Raw genomic sequence first — 19,412 nt, 5'->3', positions numbered from 1 at the left:
CCATTACTGACCAACAATGCCTTCTTTTGCACTGTTTGGAGGCAGCCATCCTATGGAGCCACCCTTGCATGCAGTGAGTAGAGCTGTGTCTCCCTACATCGGGGTGTCAAACTCAATTTCACTGTGGGCCTCATGAGCAGTATGGGCTGGTTGGATCTGGGGTATGCTACGTACAGAGTGCAGGGTTCAAGGGTGCACTACGTACAGAGTGCAGGGCTCAAGGGTGCACTACGTACAGAGTGCAGGGTTTAAGGGTGCACTACGTACAGAGTGCAGGGTTCAAGGGTGCACTACGTACAGAGTGCAGGGTTCAAGGGTGCACTACGTACAGAGTGCAGGGTTCAAGGGTGCACTACGTACAGAGTGCAGGGTTTAAGGGTGCACTACGTACAGAGTGCAGGGTTCAAGGGTGCACTACGTACAGAGTGCAGGGTTCAAGGGTGCACTACGTACAGAGTGCAGGGTTTAAGGGTGCACTACGTACAGAGTGCAGGGTTCAAGGGTGCGCTACGTACAGAGTGCAGGTTTGTGTGCAACCCCAACCCCAACCCCTCCACCCCTAAACTTCCTGGTGTTTCTCCCTCCTATTTGGCCCGGCTCTAGTACTTCCTTGTGTAGGTGGCTCTCTCTCTGGAGATCTGTCTTTGCCGCGGGAGTGGACGGTGAGAGCTGGAGGTGGCTCATTCCACCTGCAAAACTTACAATGAGGGCCACAGATCAAGGCCTGGCGGACCTTGTGTTTGACATGTGTGCCCTACACTGTGCACATCAATGGAAACACACAGTCCTGTAGTCTAGGGTGGCAAGGCACTCCCCTGCTCTCTCCTGCTCCAGACTGTTTGGAGACTGCACTGTCCATTGTTAACACTTTCCTGTAAAGATTGGAAGTGCTGGGGTAAGAATTTTAACAGTTTATTGGGGAATGTTTATTTTATTGTGCTCATTGTGCTGTAATGTATAAAAAAAAAAACAAACAAACAAAAAAACAAAACAAGGGTTTAATACTACTTTTAAAAAAATTGCTAATTTTATCAACACATTGGCACAATTAACATTTTAACTTCAGCTTAATGTCTGAGAAAGTGTGGTTAAATTGTTAAAAATATAGATGTATACATTAAAGTAAGTGAGCGCACAGGAAGCATCTGACTTATATTTTTAGAATTTTTCTTGCACTTTAAAATGACCCGACATCCCTAATGCTGAATATAATAACATGCTAATAAACAGCCATGCACTTGTTCTGCAATTAATTACTGTAATGTTGGGTGAACCTGGAAATGCCCGGACCATCTGATGGAGACAACAGCAGCCCTGGGAGGCAGAGGAGAGCGCCGGGCTCTGAAGAGGCGCACACTCCCGTAGGATATATCTACCCTCATACATAATGGATGTATCTTCTGGCATGATTCTGATGAGGGTAAAAATAAACCTATATAATTATTTCACAGCCAGGCTGCTGCTGCATTATTTGCAGTATTTCACCACCGCACCACAGATAGACACCATATTATTTATTGTCTACTATACATCTGTAAATATATGTAAACATACACACAATATACATATATTACCAAAAGTATTGGGACTCCTGCCTTTTCACACACATGAACTTTAATGGCATTCTTAGTCCATAGGGTTCAATATTGAGTTGGCCCTCCCTTTGCACCTATAACAGCTTCAACTCTTCTAAAAAAGCTGTCCACAAGGTCCACAGGTGCTCAATCATGTTGGAACAGGAAGGGGCCGTCCCCAAACTGTTCCCACAGAGTTGGGAGCATGAAATTGTCAAAAATGTCTTGGTATGCTGACGCCTTAAGAGTTCCCTTCACTGGAATGAAGGGGCCAAGCCCAACCCCTGAAAAACAACCCCACACCATAATCCCCCCTCCATCAAAGAATTTGGACCAGTGCACAAAGCAAGGTCCATAAAGACATGGATGAGCAAGTTTGGGTTGGAGGAACTTGACTGTCCTGACCTCAACCCGATAGAACACATTTGGGGTGAATTAGAGCGGAGACTGCAAGCCAGGCCTTCTCATCCACATCGGTGCCTGACCTCACAAATGCGCTTCTGGAAGAATGGTCAAACATTGCCATAGACACACTCCTAAACCTTGTGGATGGCCTTACCAGAAGAGTTGAAGCTGTTATAGGTGCAAAGGGTGGGCCAACTCAATATTGAACCCTACGGACTAAGACTGGGATGCCATTAAAGTTCATATGCGTGTAAAGGCAGGCGTCCCAATACTTTTGGTAATATAGTGTATATAGGCTCCAATAGCATTAAAAGTGTAACTATAGCCCAATTTTTTTTTTTCGGATTTTGGATAAAGTGGGAAAGGGCTAGAACACCTGTCAGGTTTTACTGTTATCTAGGGCTCCATTAGAGAGATTTCCCCCGCCTTCTGTTCTGGGAACAACCTTTCGTCTGACAGGAAGAGAGAGAAAATCATTGTCAGGATTTTTCTTTTGCTGTCTATGCCCCATTGGGGAGCTTTGCCCTCACATCCTATCCTGCAGACACAACAGGAAGTGGCAAGTTCTCAATTACCGTATTTATCGCCGTATAACACGTTTAGGAGGGAACTTTAAGGAAAAAACTTTTAGGAGGGAAGTTTAAGGAAAAAAACTTACATTTAAATGCCCATCAATACAGCCTTGTCAGTGTCCATCTGTAGCCTTGTCCATCATTGCAGCCTTGCACCTGTGTCATTTGCAGAGCTGCCGTTTAAAAATGGCGCCACCGCTCTCGGCAGCTTTTGGCCGCTCTCGGCGGCTCTCGCCGGCTTTCGGACGCTCTTGGGCTTTCTCGGCGGCTCTCGGCCATTCTCGGCAGCTTTCGGCGGCTCACGCGGGACTGCGAGAGCCGCCGAAAGCCGCTGAGCATGGCCGAAAGCCGCCGAGAGTTATACGCCGATAAATACGGTAGTTTTCTTACCAAGGAAAACATCCAAGCCTGGCTAAATTTTGCAAAAACACATCTGAAGTCTCCCAAAAGCATGTGGGAAAATGTGTTATGGTCTGAAACCAAGGTTGAACTTTTTGGCCATAATTCCAAAAGATATGTTTGGCACAAAAACAACACTATACATCACCAAAAGAACACCATACCCACTGTGAAGCGTGGTGGTGGCAGCATCGTGCTTTGGGGCTGTATCTCTTCAGCTAGAACAGGGGCCTTAGTCAAGGTAGAGGGCATTATGAACAGTTCCAAATACCAGTCAATATTGCCACAAAACCTTCAGGCTTCTGCTAGAAAGCTCAACATGAAGAGAAACTTCATCTTTCAGCATGACAACGACCCAAAGCATACATCCAAATCAACAAAGGAATGGCTTCACCAGAGGAAGATTAAAGTTTTGGAATGGCCCAGCCAGAGCCCAGACCTAAAACGATTGAAAATCTGTTGGGTAGTCTGAAGAGGGCTGTGCACAGGAGATGCCCTTGCAATCTAATGCCGCGTACACACGGTCGGACTTTTCGTCTGCAAAAGTCCGACAGCCCGTCCGACAGACTTTCGACTGACTTTTGGCGGACTTGCGGCAGACTTTCTAACGAACGGACTTGCCTACATACGATCACACAAAAGTCTGACGAATTAGTACGTGATGACGTACACCGGACTAAAATAAGGAAGTTGATAGCCAGTAGCCAATAGCTGCCCTAGCGTGGGTTTTTGTCCGTCGGACTAGCATACAGACGAGCGGATTTCTGAGTCCGGCGTAGTTACGACGTAAAGATTTGAAGCATGTTTCAAATCTAAAGTCCGTCAGATTTGCGGCTGGAAAAGTCCGCTGAAAGTCCGGGGAAGCCCACACACGATCGGATTGTCAGCCGGCTTTAGTCCGTCGGCGTCCGTCGGACTTTGGTAGACGAAAAGTCCGACCGTGTGTATGCAGCATAATAGATTTGGAGTGTTTTTCAAAGAAGAGTGGGCAAATTTTGCCAAGTTAAGATGTGTCATGCTGATAGACTCATACCCAAAAAGACTGAGTGCTGTAATAAAATCGAAAGGTGCTTCAACAAAGTATTAGTTTAAGGTTGTGCTTACTTATGCAAACATATTATTTTATTTTTTATTTTTACTTCCCTCCACCTAAAAGATTTCAGTTGTTTTTCAACTGAGTTGTACAGTTTATAGGTCAAATTAACTGGTTGCCGCCCGCCCACTGTCAAATGACGGCGGGGCGGTGCGGCTCTTATTCTGGGACGCCGTCATATAACGGCGTCCTAGAACGGCCGCTCTCACACGTGGCATGTTACTAGGACATGCCACGACCCCGATCTATGTAAAGAGCCGCTTCCGCGGCTCTTTAACCATGTGTTTGGCTGTGTCCAATCACAGCCGGTCACATGTAAACACGGAGATGCCGGTAATCGACTCTCCTCGCCTCACACTGACAGAGTGCGTGGCGAGGAGAGCCGATCAGCGGCATCTCCTCACAGGGGGACATATAAGAATGTAATCAGGGCACTGATCATCAGTGCCCTGATTACAATAAAGAAATACAGTGTCACAATACAGTGCCCACCATTGCCCACCATTGCCCACCAATGCCAGGACACAGTGCCCACCAGTGACAGCAATCAGTGCCCACCACTGCCCACAAGTGCCACCAATCAGTGCCCATTAGCCATGCCAGTCAGTCCTGGCAATCAGTGCCGCCTACCAGTGTTGCCCATTACTGCTGTCCATCAATGCCCATCAGTGTTGCCCAACAGTGCCACCCACCAATGCCCATCAGTGCCCATCTGTACCGCCTATCCGTGTCCCCTATCCGTGCCCACCAGTGCCGCCTATCAGTGCCCTCCACTGCCGCCTACCACTGCCCACCACTGCTGCCTATCAGTGCCCACCAGTGCCGCCTATTAGTGCCCATCAGTGCCACCTAACAGTGCCCATCGGTGCCGCCTATCAGTGCCCATAAGTGCGGCATATTAGTGCCTCCTCATCAGTGCCACCTCATCAGTGCCCACATCAGTGAAGGCGAAAAATTACTTAGTTACACAATTTACTGAGAGAAAAAGAGTAAAAAAAGTTTTTTTTCAACATTTTGGGGGTTTTTTTTGTTGTAAAAAATTAAAAACCCAGCAGTGATTAAATACCACCAAAAGAAAGCTCTATTTGTGTGAAGAAAATGATAAAAATATTTGTTTGGGTGCAGTGTACCCTGACTGCGCAATTGTCATTCAAAGTGCGACAGCGCTGAAAGCTGAAAAATGGCCTGGGCAGGAAGGGGGTGTTAGTGTCCGGTAGGCAAGTGGTTAAAGGTGGAAAAAGTTCTGAAATGATTTATCTTTGTCTCATTTTTTTTAAATCACAGAAACCTGACATTAACAGTGGTGTGTAGACTTTTTATATCCAGTAATTTCATTTAGTTTAATTTGTTTCATTTGTTTTTGGAATTCGTTTCATTTCATTATTCATTTTCTTATTCGATTATACTTCTAATTCTAATTTATTCTATTAGAAATTCGAATTTCAAAAGACGGTTATATTCTTTTTATTTTATTCTATTCTATTGTTTTTTTCTATTCTATTCTTTTATCTTCTATTATATTCTAAACAATTCTATTGTTTTCTATTCTATTCTAAACTATTCTATTCAAATTCATTCTATTCGAAATTCTAATTCAGAAGACGGTTATTTTCTTTTTTATTTAATACATTTTTATTCTAAACGATAGCGTTTTTTGTTTTTTTTTTGTTTTGTTCTATTCTTTTCTATTCTATTGTAATCTATTCTATTCTTTTCTATTCTGATCCTTTCATTCCTTTTCTATTTTATTCTATTCTTTTATTTTCTATCCGCTTCAAATTCAAATTTCAGCCAAATTTCATTTCGTTATTTTGGATTTGTTAAAATTCGTTACTATTATAATTTAGGGAATTCGGATACATCCGTATTTCCGAATAACGAAAAATTTGTCTGAATTTCGATTCGGAACGAAACGCACTGCACACGTCTAGTGGAAGCCCCCTGTGTAATGTGGTCACTAACTCGAATCTATGAGAGCTACACTGACCATGTAATGTGCCCATTGGTATCTTTGATAACAATAGTTATATTTGCAGGAGGATGATAAGACTGCTGAGGAGAAACCATCTTGGATCCAAGCTCAGTATGCCAAATACATACCTATTCTGAAGAGATCAAAGGATGACACCTCTAAATCAGGTATTGGATTGACTTGATTCAGGTATTCGATTCAGGTATTGGATTCACTTGAAAATGCTCATATACAGCACAGGAGATCTTGTATATCCAGGAAGAGACTATTTTGAGTTATTATTACAAGAGGTTTACCTAAAAGTAGCTTTAACATGTTTTTTTTAATATATAAGTTGCCAGTATTTGCTAACTTTCTATGAATGAACAGCGCTATCAATAAAACCATGATAATGTCCTCTGCTGTTTTCATGGCTCGTCTTTTGATGACTTCAGGTCGCAGTGCCACAGAAACCTACTCTGGGCTCCAGGCGAAGAATGAGGACCTAAATGAAAATTCTGTTCATCTCCCTGAAGAAGTCCCTATTAAAGGGTCTAATGACACCATCTTGAATTATTTTATAAGGTTATCCAAAAATGAAGATGAACAGGTAACTGTCAACATGTAACAAACACCCTTAAAGTGATTGCAAAGCTTTGTTTTAAAAAATAAATAAAAAATAACAAACATACTTACTTCCTCTGTGCGGTGATTTTGCACAGAGTGGCCCTGATCCTCCTCTTCTGGGGTCCCCTCGTGGTGCTCCTGGCTCCTCCTATTCTCGAGTGCCCCTTCGGGGAGCTGCTCTCCCTGGGGGCACTTGTGCTGGCGCGCTCCAGAGTCCTGCTGCTAAGTCCATTGACACAGACAGCAGGACCCGGCCCCAAGTCACAGGATTTGATTGACAGAAGTGGGAGATAATGGGTCCTGCTGCTATCAATCTATCCAATGAGGACCCAAGACAGTGGCTGGAGCTGCTGTGCTCATCCCTGTGGCTGGAACGATCGGGTTCAGGTAAGTAAAAGGGGGGGTGGGCAGCTGCATCACAAAAGGTTTTTCACCTTAATGCATATGTAGCACTTACCCCCGAAGGATCTGCTGGTTTAGATTGGGCTTACTGTTACCTTGTGTCCGTCACAGGGGTCGCAATGGTGAGGAGGAAAAAAGAGTATTAAATGATGTCTACACCAAACACTTAGTTTCTTTCGTTGCAATTCTTTTATTCTTTGAATCCAAAAGAATAGGAATAGAGGATTAAGGGAGATTCAGGTACCTTCGATTGCGAGTCAGGGTATTACTACTTATCCAGAGGACTAACGGTCTCCCCAACTGAATATAGCAATCACCGGATAGGCCTCTCTCACTGACCTAGCAGCCGGGTGCAATGCTTGAACACAGTCTCTGCCACAGACTTGATGAAAAAAACAGATAATCGTTGCGGTCGTACACATTCCTCTGCCACAGGATGATGTAACCGAACTTTGATTAGATTTAAAGTTTAGCTGCACAGTACCAGATTCTTTCAGCTGACCCGGCGATACTGCGAGTTAGATGATCCAGGTTGCATCCCCCGATTGGGTTTCCAGGCTCCTCCTGAGATACCAGCATACTTGGCTCGGTCACCTCTAGAGAAGTCCTCCCCTGGTCTCCTCCAATCGATCGGCTTCTCCCCGCAGGCAAGACAGCACAGGACCAACCTCTGGATCAGCAGGCCCCAGAACTCCTGGGCCTACTTCTGTACTAACAAAGCCTCGGGCCAGCCGGCCCCAGGACAGCAGAGCTGCCACGGCACACCCTGGGCCAGGAGGGCCTTCAGGTCGGGACCAACGAACCCAGATCAATTGGCGCCTGTACCTTAAGTACCCTTAACCAGAATGCACGGCGAGTGAACCACTCCCACCGGGTTATTTCTGAGTAAAAGGGGTACCCAATGCATCCAGCCTGTTGCATTTCCAACACTTACCGGTGGCCACAGCGACACCCACAGCCAAGTGGAAATTGACACAACCCAGCTGAACTGGTACAGAAACCAGGAAATTTATCATAATCAGTCTGAGCTAAACTACAGCTTTAGACAACTTAAATTTAAATAGATAGCACCTGCCCATCAGGAGCAGGGCGCTACACATAGAATGCATTAAGGTGAAAAACTGTGAGGGTTTACAACCCCTTTACTTTTAAAAAGGGCCTGTCTATCTATACAAGTAGGTTATCCAATATACTGTGTTCTACATGCCCTCATCCCTAAATTCAACATGTACATAGGTGTGCGCACAGGGTATGCCAGGTGTGCCTGGGCACACCCTAATTACCCCGTGCAGATTCCCCCTGTTTGAACCCCTGATGTTTCACCAAAGCTCCCGAACGGGGCTCCTATAATAATTGTAAGAAAAAAAAATGGTAAAAAATGTAATAATAAAACTAAAAACCACTGACACTGTCCACTGCCCTACTGACACCAATCACTGCCCTACCGAGACAGTCTACTGACACGTCCGTATATATACATATGCACACATATGTGTTTGAGCTTTGGGGTGTACACCCTAATGCAATAGGTTGTGCACACCTATGAACATGTACAAGTATCTATATAGGTAGCCAAGTAAAGATTTCAATAAATACAGTATATATTTTATAGCGATATTGATGGTATACCATGTGTATAAAAGCAGGTGGGACCTTACCCGATGAAATGCTAAGGTTTCCTCCGTGTATCACAGGAAGCCAAGATTCTTGCCTGCTACAACATTGGAGATGGCCGCTGGAATGCAGCCAGCGTTCCCCAGAGCGCAAACAGCATCATTTATTTATCTATCCATTTTTTTATCCACTGAATTTACATATATAATTAAATTTTTTCTGGCACACGCACATGATACTGTTGGTCTCCACCCTCCCCTTCTGGGGCGGGGCTTTGTATGTGCGTTCTTATTTAAGTACTTGAACATTGATATGTTGGTCCGCTTAGCTCTGAGGAAGGGGGTGCGCATCTGAAACGCGTCAGTTTGACACCATATTGGGATGCAATTGGAGTAAGCGCATCCTGCACTGTATGGCATCTTGCGGTTTATTGGCTTTTACCAGTTGCATTTTTGTGAGTATCCATCTTTACCAGTTTTTATTGCGTCGATACATTTTTGGTAATGCACTAGATGCTGTCCCCTTCCTGTTTGTTTTTGTACTTTCACTTTGGATTCCCCTGTCCGAGGAGGGCTGCATCCACCAAGCATTTGGATTTGTTGTCCCATAGTCCTATCCAACTGTGGAGGACCTCTTGGCGCTGCAACTGACTGCTTTTTGTTGTCTTCCTCATTATCGTGGTGATATTTTCTCCAGCTGTTGCTGCCATTAAAGTTGATAAAGTTTTTACTTTATTTAGCCTTGTGTTTTCTGTCAGGCCCTTCATGGGCAATTTATGAAACAAAAATGATCTGTGTTATTTTGCTGCTCATTACTTTGGTATTCTTTATAACATGTTTGCTTTACTGTGATAAGATTTGTGTTGCCCTTTTTTAATTTCCAATATTTTTTATTAGAGGTTAACAAAAAGGTATGTAGCACCCTTTACTTAGGTAGGTGCTAAAGGTGTTTTGATCTGTGTGGGCTGGGAGTGGCTTAGAGCAGGCTGGTGATTCACAGATGGCATCACTTCTCGGGTTACCTCCCTCTGGCTTCTAGAGGATTCTGGAAGAGAGGAGGGGAAGAGAGGTGGAGCTGCCTGGGATGTTCTAAGGAGCCCTGACCAATCCCCAACCTGGATTGGCAGGGGGCAGGCCTCCTTAAATACCTAGGGTCAGCCCAGCTGGGGAGTTGTTGGGTGGAAGAACTGAGGATGGAGTGCTAGGCTGTCGGGGCCTTTGAGGGCGCTCCCCATTCTGGGGGGGGTGACCTTGGGTCTGGGCCTCGGGTGCAGGAAGTATCCCTTCAAGAACGCATGAAGGATCTGGACAGGAAGCACAGAGATGAGTCAGAGAGGACAGCAGAAGCTAATGTTGCCAGGCAAGTCTTCAGGAGGGAACCACCGATGTGTGTGCAACCAGGAGGGCTGGTGATTGACATGTGCTATCGGGAGTACTGAAGAGGCATGCCAGAGAGGAAAGAGAGGCAACAGTCAGAGCTAGGTGTGGAGCCATGAGGATTGCAATGTCACAGGCAGTGGAGTCGGGCAGCTGCAGCCAAGAGGGCTGGCAAGGCTTGAAGAGGGATTGCTGGGAGCGGTAGTCCACCATAGGACAGCTAGCACTAAAGACGTTCTTTTTCTTTCTACACCAAAAGGGACCTGCCTACAAATGGCAATTTCTAAAGCCTGACTGAGTCAGCGTTGGGCTAAACCATGTGCTAGCTGTGCCTGGAGTTAAGTGTTGTGCAGAAGATAGAGAGAGCTATAGTCTGCAAGCAAGTGTTGTGCAGGAGGAGTTTGAAGAAGTGTCATGTACATAGTTCTGTCCCAAATTGACTGTTCTAAAATTCTACTGGGCATCCCATAAATTCCCATCCCTATCCAAGTTCAAATCCCTCAATAAAAATACCACAACATACATATGGACAGTTCATTAACTCAAGGTGATTGGGAAGTGAATGCCGGGCTCGGCAGGCTGACAGGTGAACCACAACTTTCAGCAGCCCTTACGGGGGTACCATTACGGGTACAAAAGTACAACATCCATTTTTAAATCAACAGTATTATATAGGGCTGATGGCATGGAAGTTGCATAATTCGGGTTCCACATACTGCTTGGTCAGATAACATGGTGGTAACCAACAAGAGACCTAAGCACAATTGAAATGACAATGACATTATCAACTATAAAATGTTATTATGATGATTTGATCAGTACCATTTAGTGCATATGTTGCCCTTTTTTTGCAGGGCTTGTCCTTGCTTTGTTACTGGTGTGTTAGTGAGTTGTGTCGGTTGAGGGTGGGTCACCACTGGGAAGTGTGACATTTTAGCGGCTTCTAAGGGAGTCACTGCTGAAGTAGGAACGGGGGTCAGTTTATATGGCCATAGTTATGTGTGTAGTAAGACTGATTTAGAATTTCAGCTAAGAATCATATTTCTTGTATTTCATGTTGAAGCTACTTGTGACTTCCCCATCACAGGAATCTGCTACATTCCTCTTTCTGTGCAAAAAGCTTGCTTGCTGACATCATTTAAGACAGATGAAGGAACCGCAAGAGCATACTGCAGAGAAACGAAAATTTTGTATAAAGCTAAAAATATATATGGTTTGCAGAACTTGTCTGATTTTAGCATGCATAGGTTGATTTTTAAAAGGTTAGAATGTCTGGTATAACAGAAGTGTACCGCCTGTTCGCTTGTGACGCAATATGCTGAAAATTATATCTACACTTTATTCACTGTATCTGACACTCTTGACATGTAGACACTAGTCGGGTCAGGAGCTTCCATTCTTTTCTGGCCAGAAAGATGGAATAACTCTCCCATACCAGAGTTCTTTGTCCAATAATGTCATTACCGATATTCTGCTACTTTACTGCTACATCCATTTTGGGTGTAAAAGCATTTTAGGGCCCAGTCATACAAGTATGCTGTGATAACATGTGTTCATTGTGGATGGCACCCCGACACACCTGATGTTGAAGATATTTTGAAGCTTACCCAAGCCACCTCTTCAGTTCTAATGTGTCAGGAACAAAACCCACCATTTATAACCATGCAAGTAGCATCAATACCTAGATTCATTTACCATGGAATGTGTCATAGCATGGTATAATCCATCTTACCTACGCTAATATGAGCCCTTTCAGTATAATGCATCTGGTATCTTAACCCATGTCTCCCAGATTTCCCCAGTAAACAAACATAATCAGCTCCATCATTTGCCCTGATCCCTTCCTGGGAGCCAACTTTATTCATATATCCAATAGAGCCTCATGGTTTCACAATCGACCAATCAAGCACAGGCATTCCCTCAAACAGGAGGGGTTATACAACAACCAATTAACAATGACTAGGGGAGTCCTATGAGCGTGTCTGGGCGGGGCACCCCCTGTCTCTGTAAGCTATAGCTAGAAACAGGAAGCTTGAGATCATGAACTTCACAAAGCATACCCAGACTATACTACCGTCTCTGTGGATGGGAGATTATCTGCAGGTGTACACCATGGCACCCCAAATATGTTGATCAGGCATACAGGGGTGACACAAGCGCACACCTGCTAAACCGATAATGTCTTTGCAGAACGAACACATCCCCCCCAGAAGATCGTTCTGTGCATAGAACATGGGGCCCTTCGCTGGCAGACATATCCCTACTCTGCAAACACTTCTCTACATCCCCAAGGAGCTTTTCCCTACCAAACGGATCTCAGCCAGCGCCAATCTGCTCCAGTCAGCTCTTTATAGTGGGCTGCGGGAGAACTAACACTGGGAGACACTATGGCAATACATATTAAATACATCTTCATAAAATTTCCACAACAAGTTGCGTAGCTGACGGTGTGAATTATCAAATCCCCATGGTAGAGATGTTAAAACGTCACTGTATGTGGAAGACACTTGCTAGAACTAGAGAAGTGGCTTGGATAAGCTACACCGTGTCTTCAACATTACAGGACAGTTCCAGTTGCATGTGACTAACCACTACTAGCTATTTAAAAAAAAAAGAAAAGAAGAAAAAGAAAAAGAAGCCTTTATTATCAACCGCAGAAAAAAAAAAAAAAAAAGAAAAAATAAAGTGAGAACAATGACCTGGCTCGGCTGTCTGGTCTGGTAATATATACAAAGACACAATAAATGTAAAATATACACACATAAGGTAAGAAACACAAAGCATACCAGTAAACGTATATTTTCTTTCAAAGCAAGAGTTACAGCATTTCTTCAAATAAAAAAAAAATGTTTTATCAATTTAGATGTGCGTGAACGATGTAATACATTTGTGATACATTACAGATTAATTTTGAAACCATCGAACGGCTCCTTTCCAAAGGCTGTGATGTGAATGAAGTTGACATATATGGACAGACAGTTATGCATGAGGTGAGACTGAAGATACAATTATCGTCATATACTTTTGATATAATGCATCCTGTTTAAGTACCTAATGGCCAAAAAATATAAGCCCTCACTGCATTGGAGCACCTTTGTCCTTGATAACAGTTGTGGAGACTCCACAAGTGTTCTGCAGGGACCCAGAGCTTAAAGAGGACCTTGATGTAACTTTCTAAGTCCACAGGAATACATTTTTGACATGCCACAATATACAGCAACAGTATCATTTTTTGGAAAAGCTCCACCTATTGTCTGTCTGATGAAAGGTCCACTTGAAGCTGTGACCCCACAGAGATCAGTACAGTTCACACCTCTCATGTTTAATAGGTATATTCTGCATTCCAGTTGATCTAAAAAGTGTTGTGCCAAATCTTGTGTCTACTAGGGTGGCAGGCCAGTTGAACTCCATTTTAGTTGTTGCAGAAGTATTGATGTAAAAATCCTATCCACTTGAAGTTTTTCGACTCTTTATCTATTTTTGAAACATATTCTTTCCCCCAATACATTCTCAGATGCAGTGGTTCACTGAAAGAAAATATATTCTAAAAAGACTTCCATTGAAATACTCCAAAGATATATAGGAATTATACATTAACCTTTCCTTGATTTAACCACTTCAGCCCCGGAAGAATTTGCCCCCTTAATGACCAGGCTATTTTTGGCGATACTGCACTGCGTCATTTTTTTCCCGACAAATAGAGCTTTCTTTTGGTGGCATTTGATCACCTCTGCGGTTTTTCTTTTTTGCGCTATAAACAAACAAAGACCGACAATTTTGAAAAAAAAAGCAATATTTTTTACATTTTCTATAATAAACATCCCCCCAAAAAATATAAAAAAACAAATTCCTTCCTCAGTTTAGGCCAATATGTATTCTTCCACATATTTTGGTTACAAAAATCGCAATAAGCGTATATTGATTGGTTTTGTGTAAAAGTTATAGCGTCTACAAAATAGGGGATATATTTATGGCATTTTTATTTTTTTTTACTAATAATGACGGGGATCAGTGATTTTTAGCGGGATTGCGGCGGACAGATCGGACACTTTTGACACTTTTTTAGGACTATTGACATTTATACAGCGATCAGAGCTAAAAATAGCCACTGATTACTGTATAAATGTCACTGGCAGGGAAGGGGTTAACACTAGCGGGCGATCAAGGGGTTAAATGTGTGTCCTAGGGAGTGTTTCTAACTGTGGGGGGATGGGACTGCATGGAGGAGGAGACCGATCGCTGTTCATAACCAGTATGAACAGGAGATCTGTCTCCTCTCTCCTGACAGAACAGAGATCTGTCTGTTTACATTGACAGTTCTCCGTTCTGTCTCTCTTAGGAACGATCGTGGGCGCCCAGCGGACATCGCGGCCATCGGGCACTCGCATTGGCTTTGTCATCGTGCCGCGGGCGCATGTGCCCCCTAGTTATCTTAAAGCAGCCGACGTACAGCTACCACAATTTGCCCAGGGGAGCCAACCTGCCGCAGTATAACTAATTGCATTTATTATTAGTATACAGGATTTATATAGCGCCAACAGTTTGGGCAATGATTTCAATTATAAAGTGAGACAGTACAGTTAAACAATTCAAGACAAGAGGATTACGAGGGCTCTGCTCATGGGAGCCTACAATCTAAAAGGGAGTGGCAAGTGATACAACTGGTAACAGCTGTGGGGGGATGATTTGATGAAGAAAGTAAAAGTACATTAGTTAGGTGGAGGTAGGATAGGCTTCCACAAAGAGTTGAGCCTTCGGGCATCACACAAAGGCAAACTGAGTGGGAGATAGCCGGACAGCTTGGGTTAAAGTTTCAGAGTATGGGAGATGCTCTAGAGAAATCCTGGAGGTGTACATGGGAGGAAGTGACGAGAGGGCTAGACAACCGGAGGTCTTGGGAGGAGCAAAGTGAACAGTTTGGGTGATATTTTGAGATGATATTGGCAATATACCTCGACGCAGAGTTATGGATGGCTTACTGTTTTTTTGTTAGGTGAATTTTATTCATTGGGTGAACAGAAGTCAGTGGAGGGATTTGGAGAGACTGGACGCTGAGCGGTTGGAAAGGTGGCTGATTCTGGTAGTAGCATTTATGATAGACAGAAGAGGGGATAGCATATGTATAGGTAGGCCAACAAGAAGGGAATTGCAGTATGAGTTTAGAGATAATGAGAGAGTGATTTAGTAGCTTGGTGGTGCAAGCAATTCACCTACCATCACTCCAGTCTCTGTCCAACTGTGGTTACTAAAATGGAGTCACGATGACTGCTGTCAACGGGCACAAGTTGTCTTCATTCTGACTGCAACTACATGGCCCTCTCCTACCTGTGGCTCCATCCTAGAAACCAAAGCTGGACAAAGTCTAGAGTGACCATAGGGGTGTACCTGTAACCATTCAAAACCCAACTCCTGCTAAAGCTTTTCATTTTGTTTTAGATTGTAATTTGGAGTGTGGAGGGGTTAGAGACATTGTTGGCTTTTTTTGTCATCTAGTTTCATTAGCCAGTTTTAAAGCCTGTGTTATCTACTTGCATGCAGTAGGGTTGTATATAGAACTCTTGTGTAGTCACCGTCCACTTTATATGGAACAAAGATTCACAATCACTTTCAACTGCCCTTAATGGCCACCTGTAGCCAGCACAGCTCAGGTTGCATGGTTCATATCTAACCCTCAGGGCCTAGGCACCTTATGTGACTCCTAGTCTTCTGCCACGTATTACATACTGTACACTGTTCTTCCATTGGAAGGCACAGTTTTTGATTAAAATGTTTTGTGTGTTTCACACTTAGGTAGCCAAAAGTTGGCACATTGAAGTCTCCCAGTTCTTGATTGAGCGCCAGGCTAAGGTAAACAAAGCAGACCAGCATGGCATCACCCCTCTACACATAGCAGCTGCTGTGGATTACCCAGATATGGTCACCTTATTACTAAAGAGAGGAGGTAACATAACAGCATTGTCACTTTAGAAAGTAATATAAGATTTTGGTATGCAGAAAAAAAATAACATTATCTCCAAAATCTATCAATGGATATTTTTGTAAGTTTTACATTCTACGTGTTTGTCTGATATTGGTAGTAAAAGAATTATATAAAGTAGATTACAGGTTATGTTTAAAGTAATGTATATTTAAAGCAGAACTTCAGCCTGCTTTTTCCTACGTAAGTTTACCCTAGAAGTAATGACATTACATTAACCAGCCATATACTACATGTACTGTACCTTATAGAACATACTGCGTCATATTAGTTTTTGTCCATGCTCCGTTTTTTCTACTTCATTGCTTGAGTGCGGGCTAGTTTCAGCGACACTATACAAGTCAGGGTGTTGCTCTTCTCCCCACCCCCCATAATATCTACGTCCTGTAATTGACAGGATAAGGATGAAGTCACATCAATTAAAGAGAATGTATTTTGGCATAATATTTGTGTGGACATTTTTTATCTATACACTGTGTAAGCCTTGGAGAAAGAAATCCTGCGGGAGAGATCTCGGGCATGTAGAGGCAAGGACTGGTCTTTGACGAATCTGAATTCACCCTGTGGGTTGCAGCTCTGTGTCCATGGGGGTGATGTTATGGGTGATGGTTCACACATCCACTAGTTTCACTCCCCGGATGACTTGGGATAAGGGATCTTTGGGTCTGTTGATTTAAGTGCAGCTGGTGGGGGTGATCTCTGGAGATCTTGGGATTGGAGGGCAGCTAGTGGGGGGATCTTTGAAGATCCATGGGAGCTTGTCTTGTTTTGGAGCTCCCTTTGTGAGTCCTGTGTTCCACATCTCAGACCCCTTGAAACTAAAAAGAGTTTGCAGGTGCCCCAAAAAGTAGCCCCACCAACCACCTTTTAAATTCCTGTTTGAATGACAGGCGTCAGAACAGGAAGTAAGGGGAAATCCATACAAAGTCATACATACTGTGACAAAGGGAGGCTCTGTGACTGGGAGAATATAAGAAAATGTGACACATGATTCACATTCAGGGTTAATGTGAGGTTCTGCACTATCACTTCTCCAGATTCTGAAGTTCTGGTTTGTAACTTTCACGACTATTGTATAACAGATGTACCTCACCCCAACCTGTTAACCTTAACTATATTAATTGAGAGCACACCGAGATTGGAGTAAAACATAGGCCGTAGCAGCCTAATTTATTTAAACAAATATATATTCAAATTAACATCAACATCAAAACATCTGTTATTAACCCCATCAATCTACCTAGCGTTGGTCTTTGCAGGAACTTCCATAACCATCTGTGTAAACAATACTGCACTGCGGTACCTCTCAAAATGTGTTAATAGGCCTCAAGCGGACAGGCTGGCTCAGAGATAACCACTGACCGCAGTGCACCCATTACCAATTTCTAGCTAACCTCCGTTAGCTGGAACACCACCATAAGGACCCATACCAACGATAGGTCCTAAACACTTCCTTCTGAAATATCTTCCTTCCCCTGCAAAGACCAACACCCGCCACAGCGCCCAAGGAAAACACCTTACCCTTGGGTGCCCCTCCACACCCGAATTGCTCTCTGAATGCCATCCTGCAACCCCAAACCCACATGTCGATTCCCACCTCGTTCAGGTGCACTCCATCTTCCCTCAGGTATCTCCAAGTCTCCAACTTCAAATGCCTGATTGCCAGCCCCCCATTCCTAACCACAAACCTGCTCACATCCCTATTAATCTTCCCCCGAGCCCTGTTAATCCCTTCCGCAGAGCTGACCATCCTCCATGTTGTACGAGCCACCATGTCAGACCAGACAATGACAAAGACAGTCATCGTTCCAATGACACCACAGCAACCGGAAACTATCCGGGTGCACCGGGAGCAACCGAAAAGCCGATTCCACATCAGCCTTAGCCATCAACGCCCCCTCCCATAATGACGCACCCAACCCACCGCAGCATCGAACGATGTATAACTCACCAAACATGCCTCCGGGTCAATGGCATCATTCCCCGACCCTCCTTTTGGAAAGGAAAGGTGGTGAATCAACCTAAATTTGTTGTGTTCCTTCTTCGGCACCACCCCAAAGGGGACACCACCAGGTCAGCGAACGGTGCAGATGGAAAGGGACCCCCATGTGACCCAATGCAACTTCCTTACGCAGATTCTCCGAAACTACATCCAAATGTTGCATGGCTGAACGCAATTTCCGGGACACCGGGGGAACCACCTCTAAATTGCACGGAATCCTAAACCCTTCTGTGAACCCTGAATCTAACAACTGTGCCGCTTTTTTATCCGGATACCTACCAAGAAACGGCCGCATCCTTTCCACCATTACTGGAGTCCTCCCTCTTGTGTCCAGCCTCCCTGGAATGGCCTTTTCCTTGCTTAAAACATCTGGACAACGGGTGAGCCCCTCCACAACCCGAACACTCGTGCTTGTAACGGCACGCTCCTCCGAACTTGCAGGTCCCTGCATTGTACTGCCAACACCCCCTTTTTTTTTCCAGCCAACTGTCCCAGGGCCGCGGGTCCACCAGCCCCTCCCTGAAAAAACTGGTTCGGAGCCCGCGCAGACGTCTTAAGGCGCATCCACAGACTGATGTCTTTGTGATCCCATCTCAACGACGGCTGTATAGCTCTCCGCTGTCGATACTGTTTATCATACCTAAGCCATGCTGTGCCCCCGTAGACTCTATATGCCTTTCCTACTGAATCCTGGTAACAAAAGAGCGCCGAACAGTATTCAGGGTTCTTTTCCCCAATAACGCTCGCCATGATGGCAAGCGCCTGTAGCCAGTTGGCAAAGTCCGCGGAATCAACCTGTACCTCCGCTTTTCTTTGTCCTCTTTTTTGGAATCATCTGGCTTAACCCTACCTAGTTTTAATTTTTCTAGCGGCAGCAGGGAAAAAATCTCAACATACTCACTTTTCCACAGCTTTTCCCGTACTTCCGGCTTCAGGTGCGCACCCAACGGCCCCTCATAGCAAACATATACCTCACATTTGGCGGAATCCGCCAACTGAATGACATCCTGCCTGCCTGTAGCCTCCCCCGCCACTGAACCCTTGGCTGGCACCTGCTGGACCGTACCCGTGGGTTCCGCTGAGGCAGGCAAAGTTGGCACCGCCAGAACCACCTGGACTACCACCCCCCCAGCAGCCGTGGCTGCCCCAGCCACCCCTGCAGGAGGAACCCAGGCCGCTGCATTCTTTCCGCATTCTCAAATTTGTTAACCAACTCTTTGATCCCTGCCAAGAAACCCAGCAATCCTGCAGCCCCCCCCCCAGCTGCCATACCGGGAGTAGTGCCCCCCTGACCAGCAGAGCTTGCAGCGCCCCCTCCCCAGCAACAACCCCAGTCTGTTCTACGTAACCACCTCCCCGGCCTCCTTGCCCTACACTAGCAGACAATCCCAAGTCTTGTAAAGCTAAAGGTGACTCACCG

General features: G+C 44.6%; 1 protein-coding gene across 1 annotated transcript in view; it reads left to right on the top strand.

Annotated features, from left to right (window-relative positions):
• LOC141146167 (uncharacterized) overlaps positions 1-19,412 on the top strand; it is a 202,634-nt gene that overhangs the window by 29,051 nt on the left and 154,171 nt on the right. The window contains exons 2-5 of the mRNA XM_073632907.1: positions 6,080-6,182; positions 6,450-6,604; positions 12,917-13,003; positions 15,804-15,954. Coding sequence (XP_073489008.1) covers positions 6,080-6,182; positions 6,450-6,604; positions 12,917-13,003; positions 15,804-15,954 — 496 coding nt within the window. The remainder of the gene's footprint in view (positions 1-6,079; positions 6,183-6,449; positions 6,605-12,916; positions 13,004-15,803; positions 15,955-19,412) is intronic.

This window comes from Aquarana catesbeiana, linkage group LG05 (genome assembly GCF_042186555.1).
Source record: "Aquarana catesbeiana isolate 2022-GZ linkage group LG05, ASM4218655v1, whole genome shotgun sequence".
NCBI lineage: Eukaryota > Metazoa > Chordata > Amphibia > Anura > Ranidae > Aquarana > Aquarana catesbeiana.
This window is presented reverse-complemented; position numbering and strand designations above follow the sequence as displayed.